This window comes from Anthonomus grandis, chromosome 2 (genome assembly GCF_022605725.1).
Source record: "Anthonomus grandis grandis chromosome 2, icAntGran1.3, whole genome shotgun sequence".
Taxonomy (NCBI): Eukaryota; Metazoa; Arthropoda; class Insecta; order Coleoptera; family Curculionidae; genus Anthonomus; species Anthonomus grandis.
In genome coordinates, this window is record NC_065547.1 from 28,979,943 (window position 1) to 29,000,472 (window position 20,530).

Consider the following 20,530-nt stretch of genomic DNA (forward strand, 5'->3'; position numbering starts at 1 on the left):
ATAATAATAATGTCATCAATAATGGTGAATGTATACATTTTTCAACTAACTTTTGAGAATAAAAAAACATTCTTACAAAAAAGCTAATGAAAAAAATTAACTTGACAACGTAAAAAACTTCATTATTTAACAATGCATGTATCCAATGTTGCCATTTTGTGTTTTTTGTAGCAACCAAAGTCGAGAACGCAGCATATTTATCATTTTCAGCAAAAAGGGAAGTCTTTAATTTTATTATTAATTTAAAAAACGCACTGCAGTCAGTCAAAATATCTATTTTTTAATACTAAGACCACATATTAAATATAATTATTAAAATTTCTTGTGAATTATAGGAGATACGGGCATTATATCGATAAAATAACAGCGGGCGCGGACTATAAATGGGTTGCTGGAAAACGACATATGCTGCGTTCTCAATTTGGTCGTTGGATATCGTCGATCGGACGCTATAGCTTCACACACATTCAAAAATATCTAGAAAAAAACACAAAGTGGCAACATTGGATATATGCGTTGTAAAGATATGAAGTATTTTATGTTGCCAAGTTGCTTTTTTTCATAAACTTTTTCTGTCTGAGAGATGGTGTACTCAAACACCTCCCCTCTGGTTTGCAGGTAGGCTTATTCTAGGCATTCAATGCTCTAAGATTATTACCTAAATAACACCAGATTATGAAATTCTTCGGAAAAATTTAAGTTTGTAGTAATTGAAATGATGTAGACGTTCTATTTTTAATAATAAATGTAGATTGACTTAAGAAATATACATCTTTAAAGAATATTTATTTATTAGTAAAATAAAATCTAAAAGTACCAAAAAATGCAGTAATTTCCGTAAAATCTGGAGAAATTAATTTATACTACCTGGCAACATCGCTACAAATCAACAGCTGAGTTTGACATGTTCTTGACTCGTTCACACCTGTCAAAGCTTCCTTTTTATAAACAATAACAAGAAATGCATTTACCAGGCACCGTATTCACCACTTCTTCTTGTGATATGTAATGTAATCAAACACAGTGATCTAAACATGTCCCTGACCGCACCCGACTGTGATATACCCGAACCAAGACAACAATCAAAAATAAGTGACAAAAATTTAATTTCTTATAATGAGGTGGCCGCCAGGCTGCTCGATGACAAACTGTACCTCACGGCCCTCGAATTGCACTCTGAATTCATCGAGGCCGGCAAGGAACTGAAAATATTATCGAATTTCTTTTCAAATCCCGGAAATTTCGAGGGACAAACCCAAGAGTTTAATTCTCGCCTTTGTAAGCTACTTTGCTAGTTAAGGTAAGGCTGTGTATTATTATGTTATGTTATTTTAGCACGCTCAGGCAGTCAAGCCACTTTGGATAGTTTGGACTTGACAAGATATTCAGAAGATGGAGCTATTGGGGATGAAAGAGTGGCTGTGTTGGAGTTTGAGCTTAGAAAGGCAAAAGATACAATAAATGCCTTGAGAAACAATTTAACTTTTGCAACTGGTACTAGAGACTCTCTTTTTAATTTTGTAAATTATAATATTGAATTCATTTTTAGAATCAGAGACTAGCACCCCCACCAAAGGGTCTTTAAGAAACATAGCAGGAACATCAATAAAGCCACATGAACAAAGGGCATTAAACTTTTTGATAAATGAGTATTTGTTATTGCAAGGATATAAACTCACTTCTATTACCTTTGCAGATGAAAATCAACAGCAGGTAAAAGCTTTAAAAGGATTGTTTTCGGAGATCCAATAATTTAGAAAAAATTATTTTCAAAGGATTTTGATGATTGGGATGATGTAGGGCTCAATATCTCTAAACCACCTGAGCTAGTTTATTTATATAGAGAGGGGCTGAAACAGAGTGGGCAAAATGGGGTTGCAGTTGCCACCCAAACTGACTTTGAAAATGAACAGGAGAACATTATTAGGGAACAGGTGAGTGGAAAAACTATTTAAAGGTTATTTTATTATTGTTATGGTCAATTTTGGACTTTGTGGGTATACAAAACATTGTAAAATTTATTCTATTATAAAATCTCTCTTATTTATCTCTTTTATTACCACACATTTTTGCTTACTATTCACTGGTACTTCAACCAATTTTACTTTTTTTGGCACTGTTGAATACACATTTTAATGCTGTCACACAATGGAGGTTCCCATTTGAGATTCAAAGTCAGGTGACCTGGAGGTGAGGAGGTGATTGACAGAACTTTGTCAAATATAAAATTAAAAGTTCCCCTTTATATGTAGATTGACATGTTTTTTTTTATTTAAGAAGTTATTAAAGGCAGTTTGTTCTGAAATAAAAGAACTGTTATTTATTGTGATTACAGTTGAAAAATAAATCGGGCCAAAAAGCTTGGTAATCTTCTTTGGATAGAATAGTTTGAGTCCAAGGATTAAAAATAATTTCACTATTAAAATAAATAACATCATCAATCTTTCTGTCAGTGAAACTAAAATTTTAGGTATAATATTTGATTCTCAAGTTTCAAAACAACCAAAAAATAGCATACATGTGATTAAAAAAATTATTTAAATTAAAAAACATAGTACCTAATAAAGTAAAATACTACCATGTGTAACCATCGTACCCTTTCTCTACTTGATTACATCAATATAGTTTATTCTGATTCTGCAAAAAGTAAGAAGGCCACTTCCTGAATGTAGAGGGAGAAGACGGTGTGTATGCCCAGCCTAACAAATAATGGGCGACAGGAATCTCTTGGTTTAGCCCCACAGATGTAACGTACAGCACGCTTCTGTAAAACAAGCAGCATTTGTAGAAGGTAGGCAGCTGCATTACCCCAGAAGCAAATGGCATACCTAAGGTGGGATTCAATTAATGAAAAATATACAGATCTTCCAAACTCCATGACAAGCTCCAGAGTAGCCACTCTGCAAAACAACCTGCAGACACCTTTTTGCAAGTACCAAGGATATGCTCTTCAAATCTGAATCTCTGTCAATGAATATACCCAAAAATTTTGTATTATCAAACTGCTGAATTAGAAAAAGGCACATAGTCTAGAGCACACTTAAAACACAATAATTTGGTTTTTTGAGGATTTAGTGACGGCAAGTTTGATTCAAACCAGAGATTTACTGCCTGAAGATCAGTTGCTAATGTAGTTCGCAGAGTATCTGTGTCTCGGCTATGCCAAAGAAGTGTGGTATCATCGGCAAATAGAGTAAATTTCCCCCGTACATTAAGATTGGTAAAATCATTTATGTATAGGAGAAAAAGTATAGGCCCCAAAACTGAACCCTGAGGAACTCCCAAGGTGATAGGATGATAATCGGAGTACTTAGATCCTACAAGCACTCGTTGTTGCCGATCTTGCAGATAGGAAGCAAACCAAGAAGATGAAACTCCCCGAAATCCATAATGAAGCTTCCGCAGCAGAATCCTATGGCAGACGGCAATCGAAAGCCTTCGACAAATCACAAAAAACTGCCGCCGAAACTCCACCATCATTTATCTGGGAGTAAAGCTCATGAAAAAAATTAAACATGACATCATTGGTACTGGTATTTTCACGGAAGCCAAATTGAAGTCTGGTGAGGATGTTTTTGGACTTTAAAAAGGACATTAATCGATTTTTAACCAGTTTTTCGATTACCTTTGATAGCGTAGACAAGAGAGATGCGACGAAAGTTGGAAGGATTATCAAGAGCTCCACCCTTGTGAATTGGGATAACTTTAGCTGATTTTAGGCAAGATGGAAATATCCCCTTGCTCCTAGAAAGGTTAATTATGTCAACTAGTGCTTTTAGAGCCGTTTCTGGAAGGTTGAGAAAAATCTTAGCTGAAAGGTTGTCTTCTCCAGTTGAATTTTTATTTTTTTCAGTATACAGAATATCCTTGAGTTCGTTTAGGCTTGTAGGTATAAAGAAGAAGGAATTTGGAACATGAATGGCTGGCATAAAGGAAAGAGGATCCTCTAAAGGGTTAAAATTTTGCTGAAGTTGTAGAGCAATATTAGAAAAAAAATTGTTATAATCATTGGGAGAGACTTCAGGGCATTGTCTTGACTGCTTACCACAATTGTGATGAATGTCATTAATAATTTTTCAACTCTCCTTATATTTGTTAGATGAACCACTTAAACGGTTGGAGTAGTAAGTTTGCTTAAAGATTCTTATCAGACGACGATATAAGGCTCGGTAAGAATTGAAATAGTTATGAAAAACTGGAGAGTCAGTGAACTTTCTTATTGTGTGAAGAGATCTCAGATTTCTTGAAGATACTTTCAAATCCCTCGTGAACCAAGATTTTATAGGTTTGGATTTAGGTTTGATTTTAATCATTGGGAAGGAAGCATCAAAGACCTTAACAATTTTTGTGTGAAAGGAAGATAAATCGAAAATAGAATTCCAGGACTCAAGAGCTGAAAGTTGACGAAACTTATTAAAGTTATTAATACCAAAAATTCGACCATATTGCTGTGCAGATTCACTACATTCCTTTTGTATATTTGCTATTTTACATAGTATAAACTCATGGTCTGATAAAGCAGAATTGGCGACTGTACACTCCACGGAGTCATCTGGAAAATTAGAACAAATATAGTCAATAGTGGAGCTTGTTGACTGTGTTATACGAGTAGAATCTTTTACATGCATATGTATATTAAATGCCCCCATTAGATGATCGAGGCGCAGAGTAAAGACAGAATTTTTATCATTAAAGTTGATATTAAAGTCTCTTGTAAGAATACGTAAGCCGCCGATGGAATTTCAAATAAAAGTTCCTCTAATTTTAAAAAGAATTCGCTGCAGTCTCCTAGAGGAGATCTATAAATACAAATTACATATAAGTTTATGGATTTGGAGTAAATTACAGTAAATTCAAAAGTCATTTCCTTTAGGAGATGGTTAAATTTATCTACCTGTTGAAAAGAGTTATGTTCTAAAAAGTTTTTATATAATAATATCATACATCCACCATGAGAAGACAAAATCCGACAAAAACTAGACAAAATAACATAATTTGGTAGATCAATAAGCTCACCCGGTTACAAGCCAGTGCTCAGTAAGTAATAATAGTATAACTTTTGATATTTCTAAAAAAATTCAACTACGAAACAGTTATATAAGATTTTTTTATAATATACCTTTCAGGTCACATAAAACCTTATTTTTAAATGAGTGTCAGATATTAAATATGAGTTATCATAGGAAACGTCACATGTACAATTTTATTTTCAAAATTCTAAAATCAGAACAACACCCATATCTGCGGGCTATTTCTAGATTTAGTCACCAGCACACCAGTATAAGGGTATCTCAACACTGATCAAATTACATGCATCAATATTTTTCAGGGTTACAAATGTGGACTAATTAATAATATTATACTCAACTACGTAATACAAAGTTTTGTAAAAAATGGCCAAAAAACCATGGGATAGCCATTTGACGTACCAAAGTTTGGCGTAAATAAAATATTCATTATTTTACGATGGGGGTTCCCATTTGACATATTAAAGTGAGGTTAGCTGGAGGTGAGGAGGTGATTGACAGAACTTCAGTAAATGCATAATTAAACGTCCCCCTGTATATCTAATTTGACATGTTTTTTTTTTTTTTTTTTTTTTTAAGAAAGTTATTAAGGGTGGATCGTTTTGAAATGAAAGCACTGTATAGTTTAAAAATTAAAAAATTTAATAATTAAAATTAAAATTAAAAAATATAATAATTTGGAATTTAAAGGACATAGTGTGTGACTATGCTTATGAAAAATTATAAAACATATTTTTATAATGATGGAAATAGTGTGTCTTCTGGTTAAAAGTATTGTAAAAAATAGACAAAATAAAACAGAATCTTTATTTTTTATTAGTTAATATTAGATTATCAGTATGCGGACAACAGGTTAGTCTTCGTCAGTACTAGGGTAATCGTTATTTTCGAGTTTGTTATGCCTAAGATTCTTATAGAAATCATGACAGTAAGAGTTGGTAAATGGGAGCAATGATCAAAGGTCCTTGTACTTCTGTTCAGTGATATATATCTTTTCCTCTCTCAGTAACAGGTTGAAGTTTTTCTGGTAGATTTACGTCCAATGATCTTGCATTTTTTTGAAGATTTACTTTTCGGAAATCATCCTCAAACTTTGTCTTAAAGTACAAAATTCCAATCTCACCCATTCTCACTTGAAGTTATACTGCATTTGAGATTAGACAGCCTGTTTGTCTGTGTCGATTTTCCTGGCGATAAATGGTGAGTTTTTGAGAGTCCCGTAAAGTTCTTTTTCACGTTAAAAAAATCTTGCACCATATTTTCTACAATGAATTTTGGGGAGCATTGCCTAATGAATTGCTGCCAGTCCCACGGAGTCATAATTTCTAGACCTAATAAATTCTTTTTCTTCCATTCAATAACAGCATGCACTGTGTCTGCCTCCATATGGGTGTGGCCTTTCAATAAAAATTGATGATTAATTACTTAGTTTCATCCCACATATTATCCATCATATTATGCGCCAGACCTGTAGTTGCGTCGTAGATTGTGAAATTCAGTGTCCATAACTTCCTTTTGTAAAAGCTAAGGCCACAAGTAAGAAGAGGAGTGGGTAAACATTTTTGTAAATCTACTGTCAGAATTCTTACATGGTTTTCAGTTTTAGACCTTTCTATGTCATCATGCTTTAGATGGTACCGAATTTTCGATTCCTGTATGTGAGCGTCATGTTGAATCTGCAATTGATTTTTGTCAGTTTCCGATTTGCTTGATGTAATTTTTGCAATTAAGGTATCACAATCATCACATGTGTCATTTTCTGGTGACTTAAAAGATAAATTATATTCTGTGTTGAAAACCTTTGAATAAAACCATTTTTTGGCAACCAATTCCTTTGAAATGTCATGTTCTGTACACCACTCAAGATAAAGCTGGTATAATTTTTCCAGTGTAAGATCGGAGCCCAGATATTTCTTTGCAGTCCGTTCTCTAGAGTAATGACTCTCATAGGATGGTATGCCCTCGATGTGTTGTTTAACATGCAGGCGTATATTTTCAGGTGTTTTATTTCCCGGAATATGTTTACTCCGTTTATCTTCTTCCACCATACCTCCCTCCTGACTTTTTAAAAGTATTAACAACTACTGTATTAGATGTTGCTAATGTGTTCAAAAACATTAGCTTACAAACTTTGATGGTCACATTATTTCTAATAACAAAACTATAGACAAGTGTATTATTCTTTGTTCGGACGCCATCCCTGCTTCTATTACGTTGAGTATTTTTGACTTCAATGCGCATGAACGAATGTATTGTCGTTTAGTATCCACGGACTTTTCCTTGCTCCAGTAAGTTCCAAAAATATTTTGCCTCTCATCTTTTGAAATTATTTCAAAACCTTTCATCCGACATTTGCATGCATCTTTCATTTGTCTTGCTAATACTTCTTTGCCTTTCTTACTGGTATAGGCTTGGCCACTAGCATACCGCTCTTTCCGGATTGATGATTGCCAATTTTCTTTGTGGCGCATCCTTTTACGCCCACTTTGTTTAATAAGAGTTTTTTGTTTTACCTTTCTTTTTTGAGTACTCTCTGACATCGAAATACTTGGGTTTAGATTAGCTGGTGTTGCAGGCAGATTATCCAACTCCTCTGCGATAGATGAACCACATGATGGCGACGAAGTTCGTGGTGAATAATCCCGATCTTCCAAAGAATTGTCGCTATCATAATTGTCCAAATCGTCACCTTCGAGAGTCACATTTGAATTACTTGAAGCTCCTAAAAAATTAATGTCTTTAGTAAGGATAATCCATGTTGTGAAAATGACAAATACAGTAGAACCTCATTAATTCTACATCTTTCTTTAATTACGACATGCGACAGTGAGAAAAACAATTTACAAAAAAAAAAGTATGTCCTTTCTTAAAACTGTTGTAAGTGGCATTTAAAAAAATAAACATTAAATACGTTTTTGGTCATCACCATGGCGTTTGCTCAAATGTGTACGAATTATACTTTTTTCTGTGCAAAACTATTTGAAGCAACTTTTTTGTATACCTTTTAAATTATTTTTTAGTTAATAAACTTACAGGACAAATTAGTTCATAAGTAATTTTATTTTGTACACACTATTTTACTCGTACTTTTTTCATTATACATAATTTGTACAATTTTATTAGGCGTTTTAACGGGGTATGAATTAGCGAGGTTCTATTGTAGTGATTTCTTAAAATATCATACAAATGGTTGGGATACATACCAAAAAGTGGAACTTCTACATTCCTTAGAACCACTAGTGAACCATCAGACTTGATACTCAAATTATCTGTGGTATTAACATCCATGTTTTGCGACTCATTTCTGTTTGTAACTTTAAAATTCACATTTGGATTACTTGACAGTTCTAAAATGATGATACATTAAATAGGCATATACGTAAATACTAAAATTGCGATTAAAAAAAATGAAACATTCATGTGAAAATGAAACTCAGAAACATAGATAGTATTTCTACCTGTAGATAAAACCTTCTCATTTCCTAATAGTGTACAAGATTTTATTTTCTCTCTCATTCGAAATAACATACTCATAACATAACGTTTCGAGTACTTACGGGGTCTGGGATGTATATAATGTAAAAAAATGATTAATAGTTTTTTGGCCAATTTAAAAAATAGCGTTTTTTTTTGATAAATAATAATTAACCTGTTTTTTTCAAAAACCACCTAAATTGGCTAAGCTGTACCATGTAAGCATCTAACTTAAATTTTTGAAAACGGCAAGAATGCCACAAGTTATTCAGGATAAGCTGATGTATATGATGTACTTATAAAACTTTAAAGTTACTTATACCAATAAACACTTATTATTTTTTATGTTTTTAATTATTTTTTTGTTTCCTATTTTATTTGTAAATGGTGTGCATGGTTTTGCAATTTTATAAACTTGATAAAAGTTTACCAGTCTTAACACCATATACTTACCTGCATCATAGGTAGTAACCGTATTTTCTAGACCCAATGATGAAGGAGTCTCTATGCACAGTCTTTGATCAGTAGTGTTCACAGTCGTGGCTGATAAGCATCTATTAGTGGTAGTGCTTAATTGTACCAATTCTAAAATTTAATAAAAATAAAAATGCATCTAAAATGCATAAAAGTTTTACAATAGGTTTTTATAATTTATTAGGAATAGAGCAAACACTAAAAAAATGTCATCATAAAACATTTATATTTTATTATCTATATTATATCCAAAATAATGACATTCAAATTGATTATAATAATTAAAATTTAATTTTTTAGCGACAATCGCGCCAAACAACGCTAGTGTGTGCTCAACCTTACCTCCACAAAAACGTTTGTTATAACCTCACATTTCGACGAATTCATTTACGTTATCTATTACTATTTCTTAAATTAATTTAAAAAAGTAGTCTTGCTTGTCTTGCTTTTCAAGAAGTGACAAGATTCGTTTTCCTCTTGATTCCATTTTTTTAAAGCTCTTTTCCAAACTATTGTAACTAAGAATAATAAACGCAGTCAATAATAAACATAGCACTCTCTAATTTGCCGCCTTGAAAGCCTAAAATCATACTGGCACGTGGCACGCGTTTAACATTATGTGTAATCCCCACCTACTATTTTATAGCTCTACTTAGAGGCATATGACACCAAGTGATTATGGTGTTCTATGCCGCTAAATGAGTTACCAAAGATAGTACTAGAGATTCGAGGCATACAGATATTATTACTTTGGTGTCTTAAGCCTCTGATTAAAAATGCACATAGTGTTAAAACCTTATGATGTTTCTCGGCTATTTTAATTATTTGGACTTGGTGTTGTATGCCCCACAAAAGATTTTAGTTTTCTGCATAAAACTACATAACATACTAATTTTTGGTAAAAATTGGACATAGTGTTCTTTGCCTCCCAGGTACAGATATTATAAATGGTCTTTCAACTAATCAGGATTTATAGTATCTTTATTACACCAAGTTTGTGATATCTTGAATTAATTTGTTTGAATTAATTACGGCATCATCTCTAATTTTTATTGTTTATAATTGATTTGTAATGTGTTGATGCTCATTGGATTGGAAATTTACATTTAAATGATAATAATAATGATTTAATATATTGTGTTTGCGGTTTTCTTGTCTAAAAATTTATTACCAAAAAATAAATGTATTTTTATTTTTTGGTAATAAATAAATTTTATTTAATTTGACTTGACTTGACTTTAAATAATTATAAAAGTTTGTTTTTGAAAGAACAATTGCACAATTAATTTTTTCTGCAAATTTACAAATGTATTTAATTAATTTATTTTTATTTTCTTGCAATTTGTTCCTGGTTTAATTTTGATATTACTACTTATTTATTACAACATTTATAATTGTTATTAAGGTTGAAGCGTAGCTTCATAAAGACATATTTGTTTATTCATAACCATATTGGCACATTCACTTAAAAAAAAAGATCAAAAAAACTACATGTCCTATTTTGTTAAGGTTATGTCACTTTTGATGAATGTAAATGAAAAGGAATCAATAAATCCAATATTTCCAAATGAATTAAGAACATTTTGGCCGCGCCTTAAATGAAATAAAATCCAATCATTACATGGACTCTAATAAAAGCCAAAGACTCAATTCGGCAGATGAGTACAAAAAAACGTTTTTGGTGAAATCCACCATTGTCATAACTTTAGCGACACCCAAATATATAATTGTCAAACAGTTTTAAGGTTATGTCACTGTTTTTATTTCAAGTAAATAAAACATTTATTTATTCTCCTCTTTTCCAAATGAATTAATAATGTTTTGGCCCCTGTTAGCGAAAAAACCCATGAATATATGGGCCCCGTTGAGAGCAAAAGTCTCAATTTGGTCCCCCTTGGCAGAAGCGTTCAATACCCGTCCCATACCGAAAATAAGTTTGCGTAGTAAAGATGTGGGGCTCTTTGGGGTGCCCGAGCTTACCACCCATCACGGTTTTTACGATATAAAAGACAAATGCGTCCAAAAAACAAATAATTTAATAGATGAGGCGTTAAATGGGTCTAGGACTCGTAAAATGGTAGAAATATTTGATGAAATATCAGACAGTTTATGTCAAGTGGCTGATTTAGCTGAATTTATACGGTTGGCACATCCAAATTCCCAGTACAGTTATGCAGCTCAAGTTGCTTGCGGTACAGTTAGTGGTATAGTGGAGAAACTCAACACTAATGTAGAATTATATCAAATATTAAAAACAGCTGTGCGAAGAGGTGATTTGGTAGCAACCACTACCATAGACAACCATGTGGGTGAGTTATTTTTATTTGATTTCGAACAGTGTGGTATACATTTATCCATGGAGAATCGGAATAAAGTGGTAGCACTAAATGATGATATTTTAAATTTGGGACAGCAATTTGTTGCTGGTACTGCAAGCCCTCGCCTCATTAAAAAAGATATTATATCACAAAATATTCGACACCTGTTTATGTTAGATGGAGACACCATTATTATTAATGGTCTCTACACTGACTCTAATAACCCTGTTGCAAGAGAAATGGCTTATAAAATCTTTTTACACCCAGATCCTGACCAAGACAGGCTTTTAACTAATCTATTATTATCCCGAGACCAGCTTGCCAAGCTATGTTGCTTCAATTCCTATGCTGAAAGGGCTTTGAAGGGGGCCACTATTGACACACCCCAAAATGTCAAACAATTCTTAAATAATCTTAACACAGGAATATGGGACAAAGCCCAGAATGATTTTGAACATATGAACAAAATGAAGCAGAATGAAGCTTTTGTTCAAGGAAAATTAGCCTCTTGGGATGTGCCATATTATACACAAACAGCCAAGAAAGAATGGTTTAGGGTCTCGGCCAAGGAATACTCACCATATTTCTCTTTGGGGGCTTGCATGGATGGACTTAACATGCTCTTTCAATCTTTATATGGGATTCAGCTCATTAATACAGAAGTGGCACCAGGGGAGTGTTGGTTTTCTGATGTGTACAAGTTATCAGTGGTACATGAGAAGGAGGGCTTATTAGGTAAGTTCACATAAGTTAGTTTTGGCAGAGTTGGGCTGACTAGGAATTTATTAAGTTTATTTCTTGTGAAGTAATTAATCATTTATGTAATCTACAGTATACAAAATAGGTCATGTAAATTAAGACAAAGCAATGAAGTAAAATGGGTAATATATTCTATTATTATACAGTACACTGTAATGAGGATTTTTTAAAGTAGTTAGGGCTTTCTACAGTACTTTCTGTCAATGCAATATTTTACGGCTCTTTTTGTTTTTAATTCAGATACATTCTCTTGAATTTCCATTAATGTTGACATCATTTCTATTTCATAAAACAGATTTACTATAAATAAAAATGCAGGTAAACTAATGCAAGCCCAGCCCTGTTGGTTTGTTACCCAAAACCACTCAAAAACTATTCTATTATTTACCAACAGGCTACATTTACTGTGATCTCTATGAACGGAGCGGAAAACCCAATCAAGACTGTCATTTTACCATAAGAGGGGGCAAACAACTATCAGATGGTTCCTATCAATTGCCTATAGTGGTTCTAATGCTTAATTTGCCCTCCCCAAGATGGTCCAGCCCCTCATTGCTATCCCCAAATATGGTTGACAACTTATTTCATGAAATGGGACATGCCATGCATTCTATGTTAGGCCGCACCCAGTACCAACACGTTACAGGTAATTGTTTTTATTATAAGTGTGACATAACATAACATGCTCCATTAGTAATTTATTTTATTTAAGCCTTTATTTCCAACAAGCAATTTGACCAATTTGCTTACATGGAAAAATAATGAAACTAAACTTAACCGAAACAAAAACAGAGTAAAAGAAGAGAAAACTCAAATAATATATAGATTTTATTAAAATTTTGAACACAACGGACCAATAAACCCTAATCAAAGTCACGATAATGTACCGGGTGACTCAGTAAGACTAGTCCCCGGCGATATCTCGGGAACCGTTCGTTGTATGACTACATGACGTATACGTACATGTAGAGGTAAAAATAAATTATTAGGTAAATCGGTCATGAACAATCGATGAAAAATGTTTTCAAGTTCTAAAAATATTTATCAGATCGCCTAACTGCCATCTTAAATTTTAAAATTTAATTTTCTTTAAATTTTGCACAACGAATTTTTTTTTCTCATTTTCACAGAGAACCGGTTTATCTATAATTTTCGTAAAGATGGTGGTTGAACGCCCGTTCAATTGTTTTTGCCATAACGTGATTTAACTTCTTAACGGTTTGAACGTTTTTGACGAATTTGGTATGTTTGAAAAGAGCATTCCTTGAGCAGTAATAATCAACCAAAATATAGTGAATTTGGTTAAATTCTTTTCCGCCAGGGGGCTAGTTTTGACATCATGATCCAAAATCCTATATAAATCTGATGGAAATGATATGACTTTTTCTTTATGAAAAAGGACACCAAAAAGCGAGTGAATTTTTAAAATCTCGTTCTTAACCTCAAATAGTGGATAAATGAGATTCACGGATCTTTAAAGGCGAAGGATCACGCAGTAAATTTCCTAAAACTATTAAAAATTTAGAACAATTATAAAAAAATTAAATAAGATGTTCAAGAGGAATTGTGAGTCTAAAAAATATTATCGTCAGAACATTCGTGTCTCTCCAAAGGGTCGAAACGCATTCTGAACTTATTAAGTCTCTTTATTATTATAGGTATAATCGAGGGTATATTATAGTTAGTTTACTGAAGTCTTTTTATGATCTGATCTGTGGCTCTAAGAAAAATCGTTTTTCAATAAAGCGGATGAAAGGGAAAAGAAAGTGATCTGTTGGCGATTGGTTGGGGTGTGCAAAATGGCCCCCGTTATTTTGGATGCACATTGCAGACGCTAATGAGTTGAAAAAAGAGCAGTCTCAATTTCAGCTCTTGTGATGTTCCAGATGACATTCCTAATTCTTGCAATCATCTCTTCGCGGAATATTAGCCTTATTGCAAAGACTATATCCTTAATCCTTCCCCAGAGATACAAATCAAGGCAGGTTAAATCGGGAGAACTAGAAATATTCGTTACAAGTTTTAATATGCGCGCCATTATAAAAATAGAATCATTCCAAAAGGCTACATCTACAAATCTTACAAAAAAAGCAAATCTTGTGTTAAATATTTGCTTTGGAGGCCAAGGGAATAGGTTAGGAATAGGCCGAGCCAATTTTTCGCACAGTAGTTTCAGAATTGATTAATATTAGGACAAGTAAAAGTAGCAGTGGGCACTAATGATTTTATGTACCAGTAAAATGTGAATTTATTTAAAATGTTTTTGTTTAATTTATTGATATGACTGAGCTATTCTTTCGTCATAAATAAAAGTTTTATTGGGCTTTTTAGGATCAAAGGATAGTTGGACAGGGATGATTTTGTGAGGTATTGTTTTACTAACTTTTTTATCATTGTTCTAATTTAATTGAAACTTGGCTCTTAGAATTTCTGTAAGATACAATTAATGAATTTTGACATAATTAGATTTTTTGAAGTTATGTTTATTGTGAATGTTAGTAGTTAAGTTAGGTTGTCAATTATTTGACTGATTTTATTATAACTTAGTATTTAAGGTAAATTTAAGATACAATTTAAGCATTTTTATTTAATTTTGATTTTAAAGTTGTATTTTGATGGAATTTGGGTTTTTAGACTTACTTTTTAAACTAAAGCTAAGAATTCCGAGATTAATATTAAAATAACTTAATATAGGTTTAGGATGCGTTTAATCCCTTTATTCTGATGATATATATTTTTTAATGATTTAGCGTCACAATTGCCTCCAAATTTTTAATAGTTTTAGAAGTTTTACCGCGCTATCTTTGGCCTTTAATGATCTATTAATGTCATTTTCCCAATAAATTTTAGGTTAAGAAGAAGATTTTGGAAACCGGTTTTTACTGGCTTCTTTGGATATTGTTTGGCTATTATTAAAAGTCATACCATTTATTTATTTATTTACGGAATCCATTTACAAAAGTGTTACATAGTATACCGATACAAACATATATATACAGATACAAAACTATCTATAAATCAATGAAAGGTGTTGAATTAATTAATTAAAGACCATTTGCATACTAAAATATTAATGAAAATGTATATTTAAGTATATTCTTATAATCTAATTTTAATAATTGCTTATTCGAACTCGAAATGCCGCAAAATTAATGTGTGCAAAAATGAAGTTAGATTCTTTTTTTTAAATTTCAATAATCTCAAAATTCAATAATTTTTTATCAAAAAAACATTTTGTATCTGCAACTATCTCAAATGCGTTTAGATATTTATTATAGAAAAAAGATTCGTTCAAATCTTTTGGATCTTTTTTCATTTCTTTAACATTCGACTTTTTAAGTTATTTTCACAAAAAAACTTTGGTTTGTTAAGGTTTATAACCACTATAAAATGATTTAGTTATTGATTGTTAATATTTGGACAAAAAAATATTAAAATTCCTTGGGAATTTCAGGAGATATTGATTAAATAACATCGGGCGCGGACTATAAATAGGTTACTGGCAAACGACATATGCTGCATTATAAATTTTGGGTGCTGGATATCGATCGGACGCTAGCTTCACACATATGAAAAAATATCTAGAAAAAAAATGCAAAGTGGCAACATCGGATACTTGCATTTTAAACATAGAGGTATTCTACGTTGCCAAGTTCCTTTTTTTTACTTAACTTTTTTGTCAGGAATCTTTTTTTATTCTGAAAATTTTGTTGATTACCCTCAAAATATATATTATTAGTCAGCAAATAAACAAAACTTTTAAAGAGTACATTTTTTACCGGTTACAAAATACAACACTGTAAAAAAAATATGTAATGGATTAAGAAAATTATATATTGAATGAAAAATCGGAAAGTCGATTTGACATTGTCTGAGAGATGGTGAGCTCAAACAACCTCGCCTATGGTTTGCAGCTAGGCTTATTCTAGGCATTCAATGTTCTAAGGTTAAAATTGATCAAACTGTTAAGAAGTTAAAGCAGATTATTGCAAAAACAATTACACCGACTACCACCATCTTTATTTTTGAAATACCTGATTTTTTTTTTACCAAAATAATAGATGAAAACATGAAAAAAAATAGTTATTAAGCCAAATTTAAAGGAAATTCAATTTGGAAATTTAAGATGGCAGTTACGCTCTATGGTGGTAATTTTTATAATTTGACAATATTTTCCAGCGATCTTCATTACCGATTCACAAAATTTTTTTTTTACCCCTAAGTCATACAAAGAACGGTTCCCGAGATATAGCCGAGGAACAGTCTTATTGGGTCACCCATTATATCGATTATAGCACCATTAATCATATTTATTGGAGAGAGATTTACGTCCCGCAAACGAAACTTCCTTAAATATATCGCACATTTTATATAAAGGGGACTTTAACACCATATTGGAGTGAGGCCTCCGTAAGCAGAAGATTTGAGCTATACAGTGTTAGACTAGGGACCAAGAAAAAAATATATGAGAGGACTGTCTATTAAACCATTAACAAACCACATAAACACTTAACAAAAAAGGTACTTCTTCTCAGACGCAATGGATGAAGACTAAACCGGCCTAATAGCAGAAGTCAACATCCAATTTTGACCTTAGAAAGCAGTGTAGACAAAGACTCCGCAGTAAAGCTCTGAGAGTTTCTAATTAATTATAAACCCAAGTTTCTGCTTGGCTGACATCACAACACTATTAACATGTGGTGTAAAGGCAAATTCGTAATCGAAGGAGATACCTAGATCAGTAATCTAACCAAGTTTGCTCAACATTCTATTGTTGATAGAGTAGTTGGAAGTGATGAGGATCTTTGAAATAAATTGAATTCTGAAGCAATAACCAGTAATTAATACTTTTTTGGATTAAGGAATAGCTTTAAGTCATCGGCAAAAGCGAGGCAGTTGAGTGAGATAATCACAAAATAAATAACGACGGATCTAGGTTTAAACTTTGAGATGAGCCAGATGGAGTATTAAATACTTTGGATCTTATAGTCCACAAACTGCGATCTACCAAGCCTATTAGCCTTAACAAAATATAGAGATCAATTCTGTCAAAGCTTTTTTAATTAATAATCTGTATAATTAACATCAACCTGATACTGGATATCAATGGATTCATAAATATAATTAGAAAGATAATAAAAATTGGTAATATGCTATTCAAAACCTATTTAATTTAGAAAAGAAGAAGTTATTAAGGGTCGTTCTCTTCTTATATGTGTATTCATTAGGTATCGAGAATAATAAGTAGGAAAACTTCATTTTTCGCTTCTGCTTAAATGGCACGCAGCTAACAAATATTCATTATTATTCAATATATCATACTTAACGTTGTTAAAATTGGAGGATAAATACACATCCTGCTTAAAAAATCAACTTGTAGAGGAGATAAAAATTAGCTTTTCTGAAATTGAAGGCAAGAAGAAGTGATTAAGTTCAAAACTGGCAATCAACCGGCTGGCTGGAAAAGGTAAGATCAATTTCAGGTGAATGCAAATCTTCCATGATGAAAGGCACCTCGCTACGAGAAACTGTGCAACGAAAAGTCGAGACAAGTTCTAATAATCTATTATTGCAAATAAGATATATATGCAAGTATAATCAGTTAATATACTGAAAAAGATTTAATGAGATAGCAAAGTTATTTACGACAGCACACTGTCCTATAGGTGAATTGAAATAAAAATCAGATCTGTTCAAATGACCAAGCATGATTGCATTTTGAACGATTCGAAAATAACAGGGTAAATTGATCAAACAAATGTTCAAAAGTTTCGAGATCGTGATTGTTGGTATAATGTAAAATACAAACGATATCAATGATCAATCAAGGAGCAACATTATTGATACCATTTTATCTGCCGCCACGAATGTGCTATTCGTGGCGGCAGATACAACAGCTTAAAATTTACCGTCGGACCGATACCACTAGTAATATAAATTAAGTGAATAATAAAATACAATCACAATGGGGCTTCATCTATTGGTAATGGCAAAATAAATATCATATTCATGTTAATCACTACAAACTTTTATATTTATTAAAAGATTTCAAAGAAATTAGTTTCAACGCCCTATAAAAAGCAAACCAAGAAATTGCCAAGTTATATTAAACTCAAACGCTTATTTCGATGTCAGATGTGGTACCTACATTAACATTTGTCCAATTATTTACGGGACACCCTGTATATTGAAAAGTTAGCCTTTGTGTAGGTGTAAAAATAATTAACCATCTCTGTAATGATTTTAATAAAGTTGTTGTAGATGTATGATTCTACTAAAAATATGATTTTAGGTACCAGATGCAGCACGGACTTCGCAGAAGTACCTTCCATCCTGATGGAGTACTTCGCTTCCGACCACAGGGTTCTAAAACATTTCGCCCGTCATTTCCAAACCAAACAACCGATGACAGACGAGATGTTGGACCGACTGTGCGCCTCCAAGCATTTATTCACTGCTAGCGAGACTCAGTTACAAGTATTTTACGCCGCACTTGACCAAGAGTACCACGGAGGTCATCCTCTAAAAGGTTCCACCATAGATGTACTAGAAACGGTACAAAATCAGTACTATGGATTGCCCTATGTGCCGAACACGGCCTGGCATTTGAGATTTAGTCATTTGGTCGGTTACGGGGCGAAATACTATTCTTACCTGGTGTCCAGAGCGGTGGCTCACCTGATTTGGAAGACTTACTTTGAAGCAGATCCTCTGAGTAGGGCTAGCGGGGAGAAATATAGGAGGGAATGTTTGTCTCATGGGGGCGGGAAGAATCCTAAGAAGCTTGTTGGTGATTTCTTGGGGATTGACCCTACTCCCGACGCGTTCGCAAAGGCGCTTATTGATGAGATTGAACACCATCAGAGTCAGGTTGATTTGGTGGTGAAGCGGTGATCTCGGTTATGAATATGGTTATTTATTATTTATTTTTTAAGTCTTTATTCTAATAAAGCGCTGTAAAGTACGGGTGCCGATGTTTTATTTAGACCTGACAAATTTTCGTTTCAATTTTTTTTATATTGACTTTTGATTGGTTTCTGCAACTACAGTGTCCAAGGAAACATTTTCAACAGAAGAACGTTGTTGGGAAGACCATTATAGAGTCGTGATCACTAGAATATCAATAGAATTGTTGAAATTAATTTTATTTTTGCATTAGCCTAACTATAGTTACATGGGAATTAGGTAGGTTAAGTAAGAGTAGCCACACGGCTAGACTTTGCCTCGCTTATATTCCTATAGAAATGTATGTATGATATAATTCATAGCTGTAAATTATTTGTTTGTTAAATAAAAGACGTTTATTATTATTATATCATTATAGAATTTATTCATATGACAATTTTTTATGAAAATCCTATCGTGTATTGAACCTTAAAACTTCATCATACTGTTTCCCAAATTTCACGAAACTGCTTCGCATATTTTTGGATAAAAAGGAATTAGTATTATAATAACACTCGAACTTGCCACATTGCCGTATGTCGTAAGTTTGAGTGATATACAGGAGTCTCGAGTCGACCGAGGTATCGGACGGTTGACCGCGGATAAGTAACGTCGAGTATTCGGAATACTTTAAAGTACAGTGAATATTTATTTAGTTGCATATTTAAATAGGATTAGAACAAAGACAATAAAAAAAGGCAAACAACAACAGAACGGATTATAATACACAATCGCCCCTACGATGGGGGCGAATATTTGGGAAGATCAGAACAAGGAAGAATGGAAACAGAAGACAGCTTCGAAAGCAAATCCAGTTCAGAGGTCGACAGTAACACCACAAGCAGCGAAAACATCTTGTCGGACTTGCATTGTCTTATTTATTTATTGTAACACGACGTTTCGGTTGGTAAGTATCTCCAACCGTTATCAAGTGTAAACTGGTTAAACAGTTTACACTTGATAACGGTTGGAGATACTTACCAACCGAAACGTCGTGTTACAATAAATAAATAAGACAATGCAAGTCCGACAAGATGTTTTCACTGTACCATTGTCTACCACCTTCAAAAACACCACAAGCAGCAGCATAAGAGAGGGTGACACTACGGAGAAAAAGAGAGTAAAGCAAAGGAAATTTGCAGAAAGAGCAGCACGGGACAAAAAAAGATTAGAGCGGGGTAAGTCTGGGGATCCTATATCCGGGCAGTTCAAAAAACCTATCCAAAAAGACCCTACAACAAGTAAGAACCCCATCAAACCCACTCAAAATCCCATCCCACCCCCTCCACCCGGTAATTCCAAGGGTGTCCGGGGAATTGAGCTTCCGCTCCAACTGGAGAAAATGAAGCAAATGACTATTAATGAATTGGCAATGTTGAGAGGTCACAACCAGAGAGAAGAAGAAAGAGAGAAACTCTAGAAAACGAATGCGCAGCGCGCAAGCCTCCTCACCTGACGTCCCCCAAGGGACGCCAGATGTTGAGATGAGCATACCGTCACAAAATACAAACAAACATTGATGACTTCCCAGCA

At 33.2% G+C, this 20,530-nt stretch overlaps 2 protein-coding genes and 1 long non-coding RNA gene across 3 annotated transcripts in view; 2 read left to right on the forward strand and 1 right to left on the reverse strand.

Annotated features, from left to right (window-relative positions):
- Positions 1–921: 921 nt before the first annotated feature.
- LOC126750741 (RAB11-binding protein RELCH homolog) overlaps positions 922–20,530 on the forward strand; it is a 67,682-nt gene continuing 48,073 nt past the window's right edge. Inside the window, exons 1-4 of the mRNA XM_050460457.1 lie at positions 922–1,278; positions 1,336–1,494; positions 1,550–1,713; positions 1,776–1,934. Of these exons, the coding sequence (XP_050316414.1) occupies positions 1,035–1,278; positions 1,336–1,494; positions 1,550–1,713; positions 1,776–1,934 (726 nt within the window). The 5' untranslated portion in view covers positions 922–1,034. The remainder of the gene's footprint in view (positions 1,279–1,335; positions 1,495–1,549; positions 1,714–1,775; positions 1,935–20,530) is intronic.
- Positions 6,201–8,537, reverse strand: LOC126733434 (uncharacterized). The gene is made up of 3 exons (XR_007659707.1): positions 8,486–8,537; positions 8,231–8,374; positions 6,201–7,749 (listed from the first exon to the last, which is right to left on the reverse strand). It is a non-coding gene; the product is annotated as an uncharacterized LOC126733434 (long non-coding RNA).
- LOC126750742 (mitochondrial intermediate peptidase) lies at positions 10,698–19,018 on the forward strand. The gene is made up of 3 exons (XM_050460458.1): positions 10,698–12,028; positions 12,447–12,698; positions 18,345–19,018. The coding sequence occupies exons 1-3, from the start codon at positions 10,792–10,794 to the stop codon at positions 18,944–18,946; spliced, it is 2,091 nt and encodes a 696-aa protein (XP_050316415.1). The 5' UTR covers positions 10,698–10,791; the 3' UTR covers positions 18,947–19,018.